The sequence below is a fragment of the Dasypus novemcinctus genome, chromosome 1 (assembly GCF_030445035.2).
Source record: "Dasypus novemcinctus isolate mDasNov1 chromosome 1, mDasNov1.1.hap2, whole genome shotgun sequence".
Lineage (NCBI taxonomy): Eukaryota > Metazoa > Chordata > Mammalia > Cingulata > Dasypodidae > Dasypus > Dasypus novemcinctus.
In genome coordinates, this window is record NC_080673.1 from 136,064,778 (window position 1) to 136,084,254 (window position 19,477).

The 19,477-nt window shown below is 35.3% G+C and overlaps 2 protein-coding genes across 2 annotated transcripts in view; one reads left to right on the forward strand and one right to left on the reverse strand.

Moving 5' to 3' along the window:
• Positions 1-1,305: 1,305 nt before the first annotated feature.
• On the reverse strand, positions 1,306-9,269 carry CSN3 (casein kappa). The gene is made up of 5 exons (XM_058296201.2): positions 9,127-9,269; positions 6,952-7,013; positions 4,853-4,885; positions 3,254-3,730; positions 1,306-1,486 (listed from the first exon to the last, which is right to left on the reverse strand). The coding sequence occupies exons 2-4, from the start codon at positions 7,006-7,008 to the stop codon at positions 3,287-3,289; spliced, it is 534 nt and encodes a 177-aa protein (XP_058152184.1). The 5' UTR covers positions 7,009-7,013; positions 9,127-9,269; the 3' UTR covers positions 1,306-1,486; positions 3,254-3,286.
• A 1,002-nt stretch (positions 9,270-10,271) lies between these two features.
• The window catches only part of CSN2 (casein beta), a 202,927-nt gene continuing 193,721 nt past the window's right edge, over positions 10,272-19,477 (forward strand). The window contains exon 1 of the mRNA XM_071218527.1: positions 10,272-10,392. The gene's annotated coding sequence lies outside the window, so the exon portion shown is untranslated. The remainder of the gene's footprint in view (positions 10,393-19,477) is intronic.

Genomic DNA, 19,477 nt, shown 5'->3' on the forward strand with positions numbered 1-19,477 from the left:
TTTCTCCTACTAGTTTGCAAATGCTTTTGTGAAATTTTAACATAATTAAGAGTGTGGATTGTGAAGCAGTACTCTTGGGTTTCAATTCCAGCTCTACTTGGGGAATATTACTTCATTTCTCAGTCTTTCATAGTAGTAGTAGTAGCAATAATAATAAAAATAAGATGTTGATGATGATGTCCAGGAATACATATTAAATGAGTAAATATTTGTAAACAAATAGAAGATTGACTGACCTACAGTAAGTGCTTTACATGCTATGTAACTGTTTATCACATATTGTTTTTAATATTGTTATTTTGCACCCCCACACCACTTACACTATCTTGTACATGTAGGTGATACTCAAATATTTTTAAATAACTGAAATAAATATTACCTCTTCCACATTTTTATTTTATCAAGAAATTAGTAATATTATTAGCAGTTGTACCAAATGATGCCCAACCATGCCATTCTCCTCACTAAATATTTCTCTAAGACTTAGCTTTTGGTGAGAGGGCAGATAAATGTCCACAATTCACTCCTAATGTTAGCCCATCTGTTCAGGGTTAGAGCAAACGATTAGATGGATAACCAGTGAGCACTTAGTAAGGGCTGTGTAATTTGTATTTTTTCCTGGTAGGACGTGTGAAACGTTGGGCAAGCATTTAACTGACCTGCCAATTTTCTTTGCAGTATTTAAGTTTTTCAGTGAAAAGCTATGTCATGTTTTTGGACTTTCAATATTCATCAGTGTTTCTACACTGGAGGTTCTCAACTCCAATTTTCCTAGCATGTGTGGTCTGTGTGTGTTTGTGTGGTGTGTTTAGTTAGATACAGAACTGTGGCTTCTAGTCTGGAGGAACCTAGTAATGCACAACTAGAATCCCTGCCAGTTCCTAGAGTTTTGTTACCTATGCGTATTTGTAGTTGTGGTCCTCTGTAGTCTGCCTGTGCCCAGAATTTGTTCTTGGGAATGCTCTTGAGTTAGCAGTACGTTTGAGCACATAATTTTAATGCTAAACCCAGAGTTCCCATGGCTCCCAAGAATCACTCTGTGGTCTTCTGGATTGGAACACCATGGCTTGCTTCTTCTTTGATCTCAAAGACTTAGCTATAAGTTCACATGTGTCATCCAGGGACATCTTATAGAAGAAGTTATTAATTAGTATTTGGTCATGGATGACTTTGAGAACCCAAGGAAACCATGAAATATGTCCCTAGATAAACTTGTATACTCAAAGGCATACTAAATTTGCCTTGGTATTTTAAGGTTTTAAAGACCCTTTAGGCTTATTCACAGATTTCTCTCAAGTTAAGTGATTGAGTTGCATTCAATTGACTTTATTGTGCAAGAATCAAAAAATTAAATGTGGCATGAATGTAAAATGTTAGGGAAGAAGTGAAAGGAGCCGAATCTGTGAAAATCACATTCTTTCTTGACCAAAGGCAGATAAGTGGCTGACATAGAGAGTTTGAAGTAGTCATTTGGTTTCAGCAAGACCTATAAAAATAATGACAGTACAGGAATTTAGTTAATAATGTGTTAACCTTTATGAAATGTAGACTTTTATTTAGCTTCCATGATTTGTCTCTTTTGTCTGTGTCTAATGAGCATTTCAAATTAAATGTGTAAATTTAAATATTTAAAACTGGTATATTGTGAAGTGAAAATAATAAACTTCATCCAATATTATACAGAAAAACACTCTGTTTTGAATCAATAAAACATATAATTACATATTAAATTACTTCCTTTCCTGTTGTCCCCAATAATTTTTTCATTTTGTTTTCTAAATTTTAAAAAGCCAAATATATGCCCCCCTTATTATTCCTTTTTTCTTAATAGATGTCCTGATAAATAGCACCTGAATAGTTACAATTTGTAGAGATCAGTTTTAAGGAAATCATGGTGCATTTTCTCTTTTTTACTGCAAATTAGATAGACATGATGGAAGTGTATAAGCATAATAATTAAGCCCCCACTCTCTGAAATCAAACAGATTTGGTCTAATTCCCAGTTTTGCCATTTCTGGTTGTAGTGATTTGCTTAACATTCTTAAGTCTATTATTTTCTTTCATAAATTAGAGATTTAACAATAATATGACCTATATCATTGTTAAAGGACTCAACAGATAATTATATATAATTCTTATCACATAATAAGGACTTAGGACATTGGCTAACAATAAGTCTTAATGTTTAATAATATTATTTACCTTTTATAAACCATTACATTGGTTAGTTCTTAAAATTATTTCAATATGCATTCTTATCAACCAAAATTATCAGAAAATGAAGACTCAGAGAGAATAATGACTTGCCTAAATTCACACAGGTAGAAGAAGAATCATTCTCCAGTCTGATGTTATTCCCATCAGTTCACAGATGGCTGAATGGTATTTTAGATGATAATGGTATTTTACCATTATTTTCAGTAAATAATGGTTTTTAGACAGTATAATGAAATGAAAATATTTGTTGCCAAAAATTCAAAATGTCATAACTTTCTTCTAAAATTATTTCACACTCTTTGGTAATGTTCTATTTTATTAAATGTTTTCTTTAATTATTTCAAATTATTTTAGACTGCCATTATCCATTGAGCCAAAAAATAAATAGTAACAGTTTGCATTACATTTAAGTTTCTAAAAGTAACCCTCTTAATATTTATACGTTTTTTGAAATTAAACATTATAATTCTTCTATGGACTTATCTATGGATGGAAGAAATTTGTGTTGCCTGACTCCATGATCCTTTCAGAAATGATGTTTTAATAAATGAATTCAAGGGAAGTATGTCATTTTCTTTCACTCTTAGCATACCAAAATTAGAATTTAAGAGCTTCTGATAGTAATTATTGTGTGTTTAATCTTATATTACATACATATATAAATATTTTCTGAGAACATTCATTTTTCAGATAAGAAAAATCATGAGAGTTTAAAACAGTATTTTACTCCACTATCTTAGTTTGTGTGTGAATAGACGTGAGATGAAAACAATAAGTAGATTCTAGAAGTGTTCCAGTTGTTGGAAAAATCAAAGATAGATAATAAAATCCCAATTTTCTTCATTTAAAAAATTTCCATGATTTTTTATTTCTTTTTGGAACAGAATCTATTGCCACCAAATTAGAATTATAATTAGCTTATTATGCCTCTTATAACATCCCTAATTTATCATTTTCTACTTTTAAAATTTATGAGTACATCGATAAATCCATGCATCTTGTCTAGATTATTCATTTGTATCTTTTGCTCATTTACCTGTGAATCTTCTCTGATGTTTCCTTGGTGTTTTTAGACAACGGGTGAAGTAGCTGGAATTGCGGTAGCCTCAGGTGTGCTTGTGATAATGAACCCTGAGGAAGCTTCTGAAGGGATTGCGGCGTTCACGGTTGGCTCAGTGCTAGGGATAGCTGTAGGCTCAGCAACAGCAATGGTGTTGATAGTGGGGACTGGTGCTTTATCTTGAAATATTTGGGGGGGAATGATGACGTATGATGGACGTAGGTATGTGGGACGTAGCCCTGGGGATGGATAGACACCTGACCGAACTGGCCATTGAGGAATTTGGGCATGTGGCCTAACTGCAACTGGTTTTGTTTGAGACAGGTATGGATTATGGACTGTTATAAATGGTCTGTGTTGATAGTAATTTCCTCCAAAAGGAGGATAGCTATTCAGCACAACATGCTTTGGGACTGCTTTCCGACAGAATGATCTTTCATCATTCTCATGGCACTGCAAAGAGAAAAAGAATAAATTATACAGATTGCCATTATTGTAGATTGGAATGCAGAGATGTCATATACCAGCATTTTCTGAAATAATATGTCATAGTGTTTGACATCAAGTTAGTACAATATTGAAGGTAGTGAGTCAAGCATCCATACAATTTCACAAGATATAGGTTTGAAAAAAATCACTTCATGATTTTCAAGCAATATTAAAAATTGTGTTTGTTTCAAAAGCTTTAGATGAAGTAATCCATAACATAAACAACTTTTCCCAGAGAGTGGCATTTATGGAAGGTGCTCAATAAATTTGGGGTATTTATAATAAATATTATTAATAAACAACAGCTAGAAAAATGTCACTGAGAACTTTAACATACTAAAATGGTATATGTTTTCTCACCAAATATTTGTAAAGTTTTGCAAATTTTATTTATTTAGAAATTAAGCCTAGGGCACATTAGTATTTTTCTAAACAAATTGTGGCAGAATAGTAGTATGTGCTGTGAGGGATTCCTGGGCTTATAATTGAGGCTTTTTCAGCTCAAATTTCTCCCAAAAGATAATTTGGAAATTTTCTTTTTTTATTCACCTCTCTTCTATCAAGTATGTGCAGTTACAGAAATTTGTTACTAGATCTGACCATATGAATAGAAGCAAATCACAAAATTACACTGCAAAGCAAGTAATTCTTATGAAAGTAGTCACTTTGAAATGTATTCAAACATATTTGGGAAACATCAGGAGTAAATAAAAGTGTATGTGAGGTAATCAGAGATGAGTTAGACAAGGATCTGTAAACAGCAGGAGTGATATCAAAGCTTTACTTTTGTTTCCACTTTTTCAAATATTAAATTCTTAGAGCATTTTCTCATATTGCTAACATACATGAAAATCAGTGATACATGACTTAACTCTAAAATGAAACCAAGTCTTTCAGATGGACACTGAAATTGATTCATATGATTGCTTGATGAAGTGGCAATTTTACAAAGATTATTAGACTATTTTATGGACTTTAAAATAACTATTTAATTTTTAGGAAGAGGCATTCTTTATCCTTGAACTTTGTAGATTAATTCTATTTTGGAGTTCAGGATTCTAATAGAAATCATTAAAATAAACTTACTGTTGTTTGTTGCTGGTTTTGTATCTCTGCAGCCTGGAGGTTCAGAGAAAGAAGAAATAAGGAAAAAAAAAAAAAAAGGAAAGTGGAATCTACGTTATTTAGGGTTTTAAAAATAACTTATGTATTAATGACAAAACCACATTTTCTTTGTTTTCATTTTAAAACTGAAAAGCATTTGCTATGATTATTCAATCTGTAAGAAAGGCCTGTGTACTCTCAAGAAGCAATGGTACTATGCTAATTAAAATAATGATAGTGAACTCTATGGTTAAATTGACTTTAATGCTCACCACCTAGGGAGAAAAATTCACTGCTGAAAATAAATAGGATAATTGACCTCTGTGCCAAAAATTACAAATAATATTTGCTTAAATTAGGAATATGAATGACCTATATTCAGTTTATACTAAATATGCACTGTTAAAATTTTGAGGAGAAATGAGCAAATTTTTTCTTTTTCTGCTAGCACACTAAGATGGTTTCTGAGGTTGACTTAGAAGATTTAAAATCTTGCCTCCAGCAAAAACATTGGTATATAAATGTTAAGAAAATAATAGTGTTTTCCCAATCTTCCATTTATTTTAATAGTACCTTCCTTAGTTCTGGAATGCACCAAGCACAGAGAATCAGGAGTGAGACAATTCTCATAGGCAAGTATGTTTAAGGGCTTAAAAACTCACAAAGGTTTTATACATTTTTTAGAGGTCACAATGTTAAATATTTAAAATCAGTGGTTCTGGTTGAATTTTTCACACATATCTCTTGGGTGTAAAAAGACTCTAGGAACTGTTTATAAGGTGTAGGTATAAAAAATAAGGTATTTGAATTAATTAAAAAAACAAAACAACTCACAGTGTGTTAAGACAGAGCCTTGCTTTTGTCTAAATGAATTAGATAATTAGCTTAAAATTTTAAAATAATGTGGGCAGTATAAAAAGTTTGCCAACTCCTCCCCCTCAAAAATTCTGATATCTAATCACTTTAATACAATAATCAACTTAAGTATTCTTTGGTATATGTTCTTTTTAGTATCTTGCTTTTTCGGTATATCTCATATTATTTTCCCATTTATCTCATAGTTTTCTTATTTACTATTTTTTATAGTTGAGAAATAAACTATCAATACTTATATAATAAAATATGCAATCAGTGTCTGGAATCCATTAATGAACATTAAAATAAAACACGGTGATAGCCAAAGTAACAAAAGAAACAAGTCAGAAAATTAAAAGAAACAAAACTTTTCTCTTGGTCCAGTAGCCTTTAAACATAGCTGTAATTAAAAAAGATGCCTGCAAACCACAGAGTTATTTATGGACATAGATGTCTGAAAAGGAGCTAGTTCATTGACATAGGGGAATGGTAAAACAAAAGGTAATGGAGGAGCCAATGTAGCTCAAGTGGTTGAGCACTTGCTTCCCATATGAGATTTAGGGTTCGATCTTTGGTACCTCCTAAAAGCAAGAACAAACAAACAAAAAACCTCAACTCTCACTGAGGAGCAGATGTAGCTCGTGGTGAGATCCTGCTTCCTCCGTACGAGATCCTGGGTTCAATCCCCAGTACCTCAAGGAATGATTGGAATCTAAAGGTAGATGTGTCAAGATCTTTGAAACTCGAGGAAAAATTTAACCAAGCTCTTTGGAGAATTTAATCCTTGAAGAGATTGGAGGCTGGATGAGATAAAATTTAATTTAAAAATTTCTCACCCTGATCTATTGAGTTCCGTATTTATTCCTTATGAATTGTATTTAGAACATTTGAGAATTTAAAAAATAATTTCCTTTTTTTTGGTATTTATTTTGTATTGTTATTTCCCATGGAATATATTTTCTCTGTAGTATGGGAACTTTAAGGGTTTTCTGTACTTGATAGAATGAGATTTATTAGCTCCTAAGAACTAAAACTATATCCAGAAGAACAAGACTTTAATTTTTATAATAGAAATAAATATGAAAATAAATTTACTTTTAAGAAAATGTAGCTATGTGGCTATTTTGTTCTATGAAGTATAACTGCATTTAGAAATTTGCCTAATCCAAGAACTTAAATAAAAATTTCCAGTCTTAACACAAATGGATTCGATTGAATTAATTTACCAAAAAGGGTAGGGTTAATGCCAGGATATTCACAACCAGGAGAAAACCCTTCATCATTGCACCTAAAAATAAAAAATAAAGACATTACATTGAAAGGATCTGTGACTAATAGTTTAGGAGTGAATTTCATACAATGTTTGCTTTGTCTTTTTTGAAAAAAGCCAAATTTTGCCAATTAGAACATCTATTTTATCAAAAGCATGAGAAAACTAAACTCAGAATAAAAAGCTTTAATTTCTGGCTATTATAATGAAAGTTTCATTACAAGGTCAAACATTCATTCATTTAACAAATTCTAAGAATTAGCTAGGAACAACATACTACGTCAAAGTGATCCTGATTCAGCCTTTCCTGACATTAGCTTTGATACTAGAAAGAGTGTTGCAACACACACAAATTACTGTAAGAGAAAAAAAAAATAGAAAACAGAAATGTTTTCTACAGATAGAGACTTTCAGTTAAGAGAATTCAACATCTTTGAATGGGAGATGGATTAGAGGTGGGAATTGCCCATGCAGAGAGTGATAGGGTAAGAAGCTTTACATGTAGAGGAGAAAGCCTTGTGTATATTCATGGACATTTTGATGTGAGTGCTATATGAGAAGGCCTCTCAAGTTGGAGAGAAAGTTTAGGGCAGAAAAAGGAAAAGTCTTAAATGACAAGTGAAAAGGTTAAGCACAACCATTCTGCATAAATGACAGAAACCAGTATTTTTGAACCAGAATCTATTGTGACCACAAATTCCTCTGAAGGACTGAGTTCTAGCCCAGACTCTTTCTCTACTTGTGTAACCTTGGTCAAGTCATTTCACCTTCCCTGGTTCTTGAGTTATAGGTAAAAACCTGTAAAATGAGATTTTGGACCAAGTGCTTTCTAAAATTCTGTGCTTCAAGATCAATCTAACAGAAGCACATAGGATGGTGTGGGAAGGGAGACTTTCTAAAGTTGCATTCTTCATGATTTGCTTTATCAGTAACCATTGCTATGATTCACTTGATTACTTTATGAAGAAAATATAGATATGACAATACAGATATTTTGACTGAAATGTTTAAAGAAATAGCTTTGCTCTTCTAAAGGGATATATTGTATAATGATAACATTTGATTTTTAATAAATTGTATTTTTAGGATGATATATCTGACACCTAAAATGTGACATTCAAGTACATATTGAACTTGTGATGTAAAGACTGACTATACCTTGTTATAGCTGTTGTTATTGTCATAACTATAGACTTGAATCAGTACAAAATTTGAGTTTTACATAAAAGAGTCACAAAGTTGAAGTCCAGGCTACAGCTCCATTTGCCTCTGATTCTCAAGTAATATATCTAAGAAAGCTGTTTCCTCAGCTGACTTCAGAACAGCTTATAAGGTTATCATTGTGTAGAAAAGAAATCAAGTGGAATGAAATGAAGCAACCTATGGCAAACTCAGATTTCATTGAGGGGGTTGGAGTTTCTTAACTCTTCATTTGCTGGTTACCTTTTAAGATTGTAGATTGAACAATAATATTTCTATGATGCATCATGAACTGATTTTCAATTTATACAAAATGATATATGAAAAAGAAAGGAAAACATTCTGAAAAGTGGCAGCAATTCCTTCCTTTACAGCATAATCATAAATCAGAAAGAGGTATGACCATACTTTGTGTATCAGCTACTTAAACCCAAAAGTACTTGCATTCCAGTTTGTGACTTGGTAAGACAGAACTAATTTGGAGCAGTGGAACTATTGAACTCTCATGAGTATATTAAAAGCTAAACACATAAAATTGAGTTACGACCCTTAGGTAGAAATAAAATTTGAAAGTTACTAAAGGATCAATCTGGAATAATATTGCAAGTTCTTCTTAGAAAGTTAACCTTTGGCTATAGAAATAGGTTCACTACCTCGAACACCTTCTTCTTTAGCATTTGTATTGTATTCTATAATTTATTCAGGGTATTCTCTTGAATTTACCACAAAGTACAGTTGAAAATAACAGTTATCATAAAACTACCACAGAATCTATAGTCTAAGTAAGAAATTAATAACAATGCCAAGAACTATTCACACTTAACAATGAAGGATAAAGTGAGGAAAATGTGTTTCTAAAATAACTTTGGTGGTGTCCCAACTAATGACCATGAAAATGAATCATAATCTCTGGACATTTCCACTTGATTACCTTTCCGCGTGCCTGTCAGGTCTTGCTTGGCAGTAGGGTGAGTTGGCCTCTCAGTTGGTCTTGTGCGAAGACCCAAGGTAAATAACCGACACTAATTAAAGGGTATTAGTACCTTGAGTCATGCTATTCTAATTCTATTTCCCTCCTACTTATTACCCAATAAGAAAGTGGCAAGAAGGAAATAATGGATGACAGTAAGGTCATTTTGGGTCAATCTTGGTTAATGAAATGTAGAGTGAGAAATAGAGTTGCCATTCATAAAGCTTGAGAAGCGACTATTCACATGTTTTAAAAGAATGATTCTTTTTATGTTTTATAAAGAAATATAGGGAAGTTTTTAAAAACATTAATTGAATTCTTAATCAACTAATACCATCTATTTAAATTGAAAACTATTGTCACGAGGAAAAATAGCTAGCCACCACACTTTTCTATTTTAAATGTTTCTTTTTAGTTTAAGAACCTGGATATAATTAAGTCACCCTACATGTGTTATGGACTATGCCTGGATTTCTTCCTTCCACAATTACAATAATCAATGACTAAAGATTAGAAAATAATCCATCTCTTACATACTCCAGAACACCTGCTTATAAGCCAAATGCAAATATGAAACATTTTAATGAATATAAATTAGGGTCCTGTTTGCATTTAAGCTGTAAAATATATTCTTCTGTATGCTCATGATGCAAGCATTTGATGCATAGTTATTTATTGACTGATTAACTTCTTATGCATATGTTTCCTTTATATTTTAAAATTTTAAATAATATAGCTGAACCTTTTTGGATATACAGAATTAAATTACTGAATTGACCAATTGTTCTGTTTAAAAGACAGTGTATTCAGACTTTTGAGTATATATCATAAAATCAGTGATATGGGGGACAATACAATAAACAAAGAATTTGCTGACATAATTCAGGAAAGGATATATTCTTTTGCTTCCACTTCTCTTGGAATAATGTTAACTGTGACTTTACTTTGGCTGCGAAGGCCTGGTCAGACTGTGGTATTTACAGGAATCAATGTAGGTCTGCCAGAAAACAAACAATAAATAATACTGGCATTGCAGTTATTTCTGTGTTCCTGTCTGTTTCCTAGAACTATTTCATGTCTTAGAAAATTAGGAATGAAGTTCAGAAGCCTGGCATGCTTATTGAGTTGGTACAGAGTAAATTCAGACTTTTATTTCTCAGAATAGTTGGCTTCTGATGCTCAGATACAGATGGCAGAGTTTCAAAATGGCTAAAACAACCTGTTAAGGTAATAATTTTAGCCACTCTTATTTGGACTTTTTAGTCACATGGTTTTCCTTTGGTTGTCAGGGTCATGTGGTAGTTGGAAGATTATGGTATGGTCAATTGTGAAGGTGTTATATTCTACTTGGTACTTTCTCTGACATTAATTTAGAGCCATGGAATGATGTTAATTTTCTGAGATAACATGAATAATTTATTCACAAGGATCAGAGATTCAGAACACCTTTAGTAATATTTTTTAGTGGGAAAATATATTTCAATTACTCTGGGTATACTAGGAACCCTCCTCTCTACCAAGAGAAGAACATTTCTACAATGGGGTTTGCCTCTCTACCCCAATCACTGATTTGCCTCTTATTGGGGATTTGCAAGATTGGACATCATCATTTGAGCACTTATGTTATTCCAGGAATTAGTTCAGGCATTTGGGATAAATTAGTAGATAAAGCAGGTAAAGATCCCTGTCTTAGTGGAGGTCATGTTAGTGACACTGAACATTTCCAATATATATTGAACCAAGGCAATCTAAGAGAGCTGAAGAGTTCTAAGTGATTATAGTTAAAGAACTAGATGAACTTTATCTTGAAGCTATTTGATTAGTTTAGTGTTTTAAGAAAAAAAGCAAAAGAAGAATGGGAACTGCCAAGCTCTGAAATCTTGCAGGTTGCTGAGATGATGTTGAAGGGCCCAACGCTTAAGAGTGTCTTACTCTGGAATTATTCCTCCACCTTGATCTAGTCCACATATTCATTTGATATGGTCATGGCATACTCCTGAAACATCCCTGGATTAAGGGAAGGGAAATAGCAGGGTCTCTCAGGAAAGCTACAGTTCCTTTTTGTCTAGGTCTGATAATATGTGTCCTTTTATATTTCTACTATTACAGTGGGACTGGGTAAGGGTGACTAAATATGTTCATGCTTCATACACTGTAAATTTTTTTGTGGTATAATAAGTGAAATGTTGATTATTGAGTCTTACAAGCATTTGCTTTTGCCAGTAACTACTTATTAGTGTTTCTTCTGATATTTACTTTCCCACTATTTTCTGGTATTCAAATGTAATGGCTTTGTTTTTTCTCTCATTTTATTTCTGAACCATTCCATTAGGCTCATGTTAATCTCAACTGCTTATCATGTGCTTGAAGTTTGAAGGTGTTTGTGATAGTAGTTGCAATGCAAACGAGTAATTCTATATGATTAATTTTTTTTTTACTGTTTTTAAGTTTATTTCTGAGTTGCAAATATTATTTCCCCTTCCTCAAGTTTTCAGAATTTCCTGTATTCTCCCATTCAATCTCGGGTGCCAAAATCAGACAGACAAAAAGTGCAAAGACCTTTTTCTTACAACTGTAGTGGAGACCTTAGCAGCAGACATTAACTGCTCCAGGTCTGTAGAGATGTATTCTGTATGATTAATTCTTTAAAAAAATTTTTTTCTTCCCCTCTCCAGCCCTGCTGTTTTTGCTGTCTGTGTGCATTCACTGGGTGATATTCTGTATCTATTTCTCTTTTTGTCTTCTCTTCTAGTGTTTCTCCTCTAGATTCACTGGGATTTGATCCTGGGGACCTCTGATGTGGAGAGAGAATCCCTGTCAAATGCGCCACCTCAGTTCCTGGTGTCTGCTGCGCTTCACCTTGACTCTGCCCTTTGTCTTTCTTTTATTGCATCATCAACTTGTTGCCTGACTCACTTGAGCAGACACTGTCTCACTGCATAGGCACTCAGTTTGCCACAGGAGCACTCACGTGGGCACTCAGCTCACCATGTGGACACTTGGTTTGCCATGTGGGCATAGTGTGGCACGTGGGCACTTGGTTCATCATGCGGGCACTTGACTCACCATGTGGGCACTGGCTTGCCATGCAGGCATGCTTTCTCTTCTTCTTTTTTACCAGGAGACCCCAGGGATTGAACCCGAGTCCTCCCATATGGTAGGCAGAGTCCTTATCACTTGAGCCACATCCACTTCCCTATGATTAATTCTTAAGGCATCAGAAAGTTGACATTTAGTGTAGAAATTTGTATGCTTCAGAAATAATAGGTATGGTATATGAAAACCTTGGAAAAATAGTATAAATTTCTCTTAAAATTTTGCGACAAGGTAGCAAAATGGAATACCACAAGTTTGCTCTCCTATAGCCAATTCAGTTTAATAAAAATAACCCTCATAAACAAGGCACTGTTCTGTTTGGTGTACAGTAGTGTTGAGCAAGATAGCCACCATCTTTGCTTGCAGTGACCATCGGAAGAGATGGTACTCTCTGTTGGACACTGCTTAGGAAACTGTGAGGAGACATCTGATATCATCTGGAGCTCAGAGTGAGTGTTAATATGACTTTAGCAGTAGTGCACACATAAATCCTTTATGCTTTAGTGACTTTTAGGGTCCCAAGTTTGCTTTGGACTCAGGTTAAAAAACAAAAGGGATAATCAAGAAAACAATTTATCTAAAGCATTATTGCTCCAATGTGATTCTGTGACCCTCTGTAATCCTCTCCTATATTTATCCCAATAAGTCTATTATCCTTATTACACCATTTGAAAAGGATTCATGCAGCCAAATTCAATGCTAACATTTAAACCTTATCTTATACAACCCCTCAGCTGTCTTTGACATGGTGATTAGTCTCTGATTTGTAATTTCTTTTCTCTTTAATTTCACTCAAATCACTGGCTGCTCTTTCTTAGTTTCTTTTTGGTTCCTCTAATTTTCTTCAAACTCTAAATTTGAGGGAACTTCAAGATTCTTCCTGAGTGCCCCCTCACCTTTTGAAAAAAATCTATCATCGGTATAGCTCTACTCAACCTCCTCCATTCCAATAGTCTTAAATGTTGTTGACTTAACTCCAAATTCAAATATTCTACAGATATTTTGATATCTACAGTTGAATGCCTGATAGACACACCAAAGCTATCATGAACAAAACATGAAAACATGATCCCCCAATATATGCCTTCCCTCAACCACATCCTCTACTAGCCTTTTCCTTTAGTAAATGTCCCCAAGATGCTCCCATTGACTCAATAGGAAATACTATGGGTCACCTTTTTTCTTCCCTCACAATCCATTACAAAAGTTGTAATCTCTATACCTCTATCTTTTTGAAAATATACTTTTAAATTTTTAAAAAAGATTCTTAGATTACATAAATGTTACATAAAAAATATAGGGGACTCCCATGTATCCTGTTCCCTACTCCTACAACATTTTCCCACATTAACAACATTATTCATTATTGTGGTACATTTGTTACAATTGGTGAATGCATTTTGGAGAGATCTTAATAATATGCTCTGAATCTGTCACCTCTTTCTAGTCTTATTTGCCCCCATTCCCCCCTTTTTGAGTCTTTTGTACCTGGTCTCTTTATCTTCATTTTCTTAATCTTATAAATCATTCTTCACACAATGCTTTTTTGAACAAATAGTAAATGGCTATTCTCCTGCTTAAACATTGTCAGTGACTTTCTTTTGCACTTAGAATATAATCCAAACTCCTTACCAAGGTCTATAAATCTTATGTGATCTAATCTTTACATATCACTCTTACTGTATTTCATACCACTTTTTCTCACCATATTCCAGCTATAATGACCTTCTTTCTGTTCTTAGAGGTGCCAAACTCTTCCTTAAACCAGGACGTTTACATTTAGAGTTTACAGTGTATGAAATGTTTTCCCATCAATTCCTTGCATTAGTGCCTTCTTTACTTTATTGAGGCTCAAATGCCTTCTCGCAGATTTTTTTTTGGCACCATTTTTAAATAGCAATTTCCCCCCATCTGTCTGTACTAATTACCTTTCTTATTTTATTCAAAACATGTCACAATATGAAGTTGTATGTATTTTTAAAACTTTTTATTTATTGATTGATTGATTGGTCTTTATTTTTTAATGTTGCATTAAAAAAATATGAGGTCCCCATATACCCCCACACCCCTCACCCCACTCCTTCCCCAATAACAACAACCTCCTCCATCATCATGAGACATTCATCGCACTTGGTGAATACATCTCTGAGCACCGTTGCACCTCATGGTCAATGGTCCACACCATAGCCCACACTCTCCTACAGTCCACCCAGTGGGCCATGGGAAGACATACGATATCCGGTAACTGTCCCTGCAGCACTACCCAGGACAACTCCAACCCCTGAAAATGCCCCCACATCACATCTCTTCCTCCCACTCCCTACCCCCAGTAGCCACCATGGCCACTTTCTCCACACCAATGCCACATTTTCTTCAATTACTAATCGCAATAGTTCATGCATAGAATATCAGTAAGTCCACTCTAATCCACACTCTATTCCTCCATCCTGTGGACCTTAGAATGGTTGTGTCCACTCCACATCTATATCAAAGGGGACTTAGATTCCACATGGATGCTGGATGCAATTCTCCTGCTTTCAGTTGTAGGCACTCTTGGCTCCCTGGTGTGGTGGTTGATCTTCTTCACCTCCATGTTAGCTGAGTGGGGTAAGTCCAATAAACCAGAGTGTAGGAGTTGTAAGTCTGTTGAGGCTCAGGGCCTGGCTATCACATGGTCAGTCCAGAGATTCAGGTCCCCTGGGTATACATTAAACCCCAGCACTAACTAAACTACAGTTCTGGTAAAAGTAACAGGAGAGTCTTGTGGGCAAAGATCACATCTAAGTCCAGCTCCATCACACAGAAACACAAACTCCAAAGTGGGACCATCTAACATGGCACTGAACTCCATCTGCCATGACCATAGAACCTGTGGGTCTCTGTAGCCCTCAGAAGAACCAATACCTGGGGTTGTATCTACTTTATCTGTCTTTGGGACTCTGCTCAGGTGTGCATAAGGGCAATCCCTCTGATAACCTCCCTGCTCTTTTTGGAGACTCATAGCCATATAAACTCATTTGTCCTTTCCATTTCCCCCTATTATTCAGGTCAAAAAGCATTTTTAACTCCTGGTATATATGTAGACTGAGATATTCTGCTGGGCCAAGTTGACCCTTTATTCAAGGTCATTTTCCAGTGACATCATCAGCTGGTACTTGGTAGTAATCCTTCGGCACCAGGGAGGCTCATCCCCAGGAGTCATGTCCCATGCTGGGGGGAAGGCAACACATTTACATGCTGAATTTGGCGTAGAGAGTGGCCACATTTGGGCAACATGGAGGTTCTCAGGAGGTAACTCTTAGACACCCTGCAGCTCTAGGCCTTGTTGTTATTTCAGGTGCATAGGCTCACAAGCATAGTCATTAGTATTGAGGGCTCATTGTTGGACTTTCCTTCTTTTTTGGACTTTGCCGTTGCACTTGGGGGATTGTTGCTGTTCCTTTAGGGACTGTGATAGAGCTCCCCTGGTTAGGAACTCAGCACTCCCTAAGTTGTTGTTTTTAATTGTAACCACTATGAAAATATCCAAATATTTTAATGTACTCTAGATATATGCCCTGGAGAACTCCCTGCCAACCATGTGTCTCCTGTCAATAACATCCCACCCCAATATTCCTCCCCTGCCATTGTTGAACCTCTCTGTAATCCAAATCTTCCTGAAAAATGAAGCCCAATATATTGCCAGGTTCTGGTTCTTGCCTCAGTGCTCAAGCAAGTACTTCTAAGACAATGCTAAATAGAAGAGGTGATAGTGGGCATCCTTGTCTTGTTCCTGATCTTAGAGGGAAAGATTTTAGGATTTGACCATTGTAAACGATGTTGCCTGTGGGTTTTTCATATATACTCTTTATCATGTTCAGAAAATTTCCTTGTATTCCCATCGTTTGCAGTGTTTTTATCAAGAATGGGTGCTGTATTTTGTCAAATGCTTTCTCTGCATCTATAGATATAATCATGTGATTTTTTCCCTTCAATCTGTTTATATGGTGTATTACATTGATCAATTTTCTTATGTTGAACCATCCTTGCATACCCAGAATGAATCCCACTTGGTCATGGTGTATAATTCATTTAATGTGTTGTTGCATATGGTTAGCAAGTATTTTGTTAAGGATTTTTGCGTCTAGGTTCATTAGAGAAATTGGTCTGTAATTTTTCTTTCTTGTGGTGTCTTTGTTTGGCTTTGGTACTAGGGTAATGTTGGCTTCATAGAATGAGTTAGGTAATGTTCCTTCTGTTTTGATTTTTTGGAAGAGTTTCAGCAAGATTGGCATTAGTTCTTTCTGGAATGTTTTGTGGAATTCACCTGTGAAACTGTCTGGCTCAGGGCTCTTCTTAGTTGGGAGGTTTTTAATGACTTATTCTATCTCTTTACTTGTGATTGGTTTGTTGAGATTGTCAATTTCTTCTTTCATCAATATAGGCTGCTTATGTGTTTCTAGGAATTTGTCCATTTCCTCTGAATTGTCATTTTTGTTGGAATATAGTTTTTCAAAGTGTCCTCTTATGATAGTCTTTATTCATGTGGGGTTAGTGGTGATATCTCCTTTCTCATTTCTTATTTTGTGTATTTGTATCTTCTCTCTTTTTTTCTTTGTTAGTCTCGCTAAGGGTTTGTCAATTTTATTGATCTTCTTAAAGAACCAACTCTTGATTTTGTTTATCTTCTCAAGTGCTTTCTTATTTTCTATTTCATTTAGTTCTGCTCTTATCTTTGTTCTTTCTTTCTTTCTTTCTTCCTCCTGTGGGGTTACTTTGTTGTTGTTGTTTTTTTTACTAATTCCTCCAAATGTGCTGTTAGTTCTTCAGTTTTTGCCCTTCTTTTTTGATGTATGAATTTATGGTTATAAATTTCCTTCTCAGTGCTGCTTTGCTGTATCCCATAAGTTTTGTTATGTTGTGTTATCATTTTCCTTAGTTTCAAGGTAGTTATTAATTTCTTTTGAGATTTCCTCTTTGACCCACTGTTTTTCTAAGAGTTTGCTGTTTAATTTCCGTATTGTGATGTGAAATCTGGGCCTCTGGCCCTTTCAGATTTCCAGCTTCACTCCACTGTGGTCAGAGGTATTATTTTGTATGATTTTCATCTTTCTGAATTCATTGAGCCTTTCTTTGTGGCCTAGTATAGGTCTATCTTGGAGAAGGATCCATGTGTACTTGAGAAAAATGTATATCCTGCTGTATTCAGGTATAATGATTTGTGTATGTTTATTAGGTCCAGCTTCTCTAATACACTGTTCAAAGTTTTTGTTTCTTTATTGATTCTCTTTTGAGATGTTCTGTCCAAAGTTGATAGTGGTGTAGTAAAGTCTCCCACTATAATTGTAGAGGCATCTATTCTTTCACTTAGTTTTTCCCGTGTTTGCCTCATGTTTTTGGAGGTGCCCTTGTTAGGAGCATAAATATTTATGATTGTTCATTCTTCTTGAAAGATTATCCCTTTCACTAATATGTAGTATCTTTCTTTGTCTCTCACAATTATTTCACTTTTAAAGTCTATTTTGTCTGATATTAATATAGCTATTCCTGCCTTTTATGGGTTATTGTTTGCTTGTAAGATTGTTTTCCAACCATTCACTTTCAGCCTCCTTGAATCCCTGGGTCTAAGATGTGTTTCTTGTAGACAGCATAGAGAAGGGTCATATTTCCTTATCCAGTCTTCCAGTCTGCATTTTTTGACAGGTGAGTTTAATCCATTGACATTCAGAATTATTACTTTCAAGGAATTATTTATGTTAGCCATATTTTGTTTGGACTTGTGTTTGGCATATTTTGATTATTTTTTTTTCCTTCTCTTTTTGTCTTTTTTGTTGCTCTTACACACTCCTCCATCTCTGCCTCTCCTGTTTTTTTCTTTCTTCCTGCAGAACTCCTTTTAGTATTTCTTGAAGGGCAGGGTTCTTGTTGGCATACTCTTTTAATTTCTGTTTATCTGTGAATATTTTGAACTCTCCATCATTTTTGAATGCTAGCTTAGCTGGGTAGAGTATTCTTGGTTGGAAATTTTTTTCTTTTAGTACTTTGACTGTATCATACCACTGCCTTCTTTTTTTTTTTAAAGATTTATTTATTTATTTAATTTCCCCCCCCTCCCCTGGTTGTCTGTTCTTGGTGTCTATTTGCTGCATCTTGTTTCTTTGTCTGCTTTTGTTTCTTTGTCCGCTTCTGTTGTCGTCAGCGGCATGGGAAGTGTGGGCGGCGCCATTCCTGGGCAGGCTGCACTTTCTTTTCACGCTGGGTGGCTTTCCTCATGGGCGCACTCCTTGCGCGTGGGGCTCCCCCACGCGGGGGACACCCTTGCGTGGCACGGCACTCCTTGCGCGCATCAGCGCTGCGCATGGCCAGCTCCACACGGGTCAAGGAGGCCCGGGGTTTGAACCACGGACCTCCCATATGGTAGACGGACGCCCTAACCACTGGGCCAAAGTCCGTTTCCCGACCACTGCCTTCTTGCCTCCATGGTTTCAGATGAGAAATCAGCACTTAATCTTATGGAGCCTCCCTTGTATGTGATGGTTCTCTTTTCTCTTGCTGCCTTTGTCTTGAGCATTGGATAATTTGACAAATATATGTCTTGGGGTCGACCTGTTGGGATTTATGGTGTTTGGGGTGTGTTGTGCTTCCTGGACATGTACATCCATCTCTCTCAGTAGATTTGGGAAGTTTTCAGCCATTATTTCCTCCAACATCCATTCTGTTCCCTTTTCCTTCTCTTCTCCTTCTGGGATGCCTATAATACGTATGTTTGTGTGTTTTGCATTGTCATTCAGGTCCCTAAGTCCCAGCTGGATTTTTTCTATTTTTTTAATCTATGAGCTCTACTATCTGTTTGATTTCAGATGTACTGTCTTCCATGTCGCCAATTTTCTCCTCTGCCTCTTCTAATCTGCTGCTATTTGCTGAGAGTATATTTTTGATTTTTTGAACTGTGGTGTTCATCACCATCATATCTGTTATCTTTTTGTGTAGGTCTGCAATTTCCTCTCCTAGTGTTTTCTTCATATTGTTAATCTCTTACTTCATTAAGTTGGTCTCTAATATATGTTTTGAGGGCTTTAATTAGTTGTCCAATGATTTGCTCCTCTTCCTGGTTTTTAGTTTGTTCATTGGATTCGGCCATGTTTTCCTGATTATTGGTTTGGTTTGTAGTTTTTTGTTGCCGTCTGGTCATTTTATCTTGGTGGGTTTAATCAGTTCCTTAGCTTCTTTGTCTAGT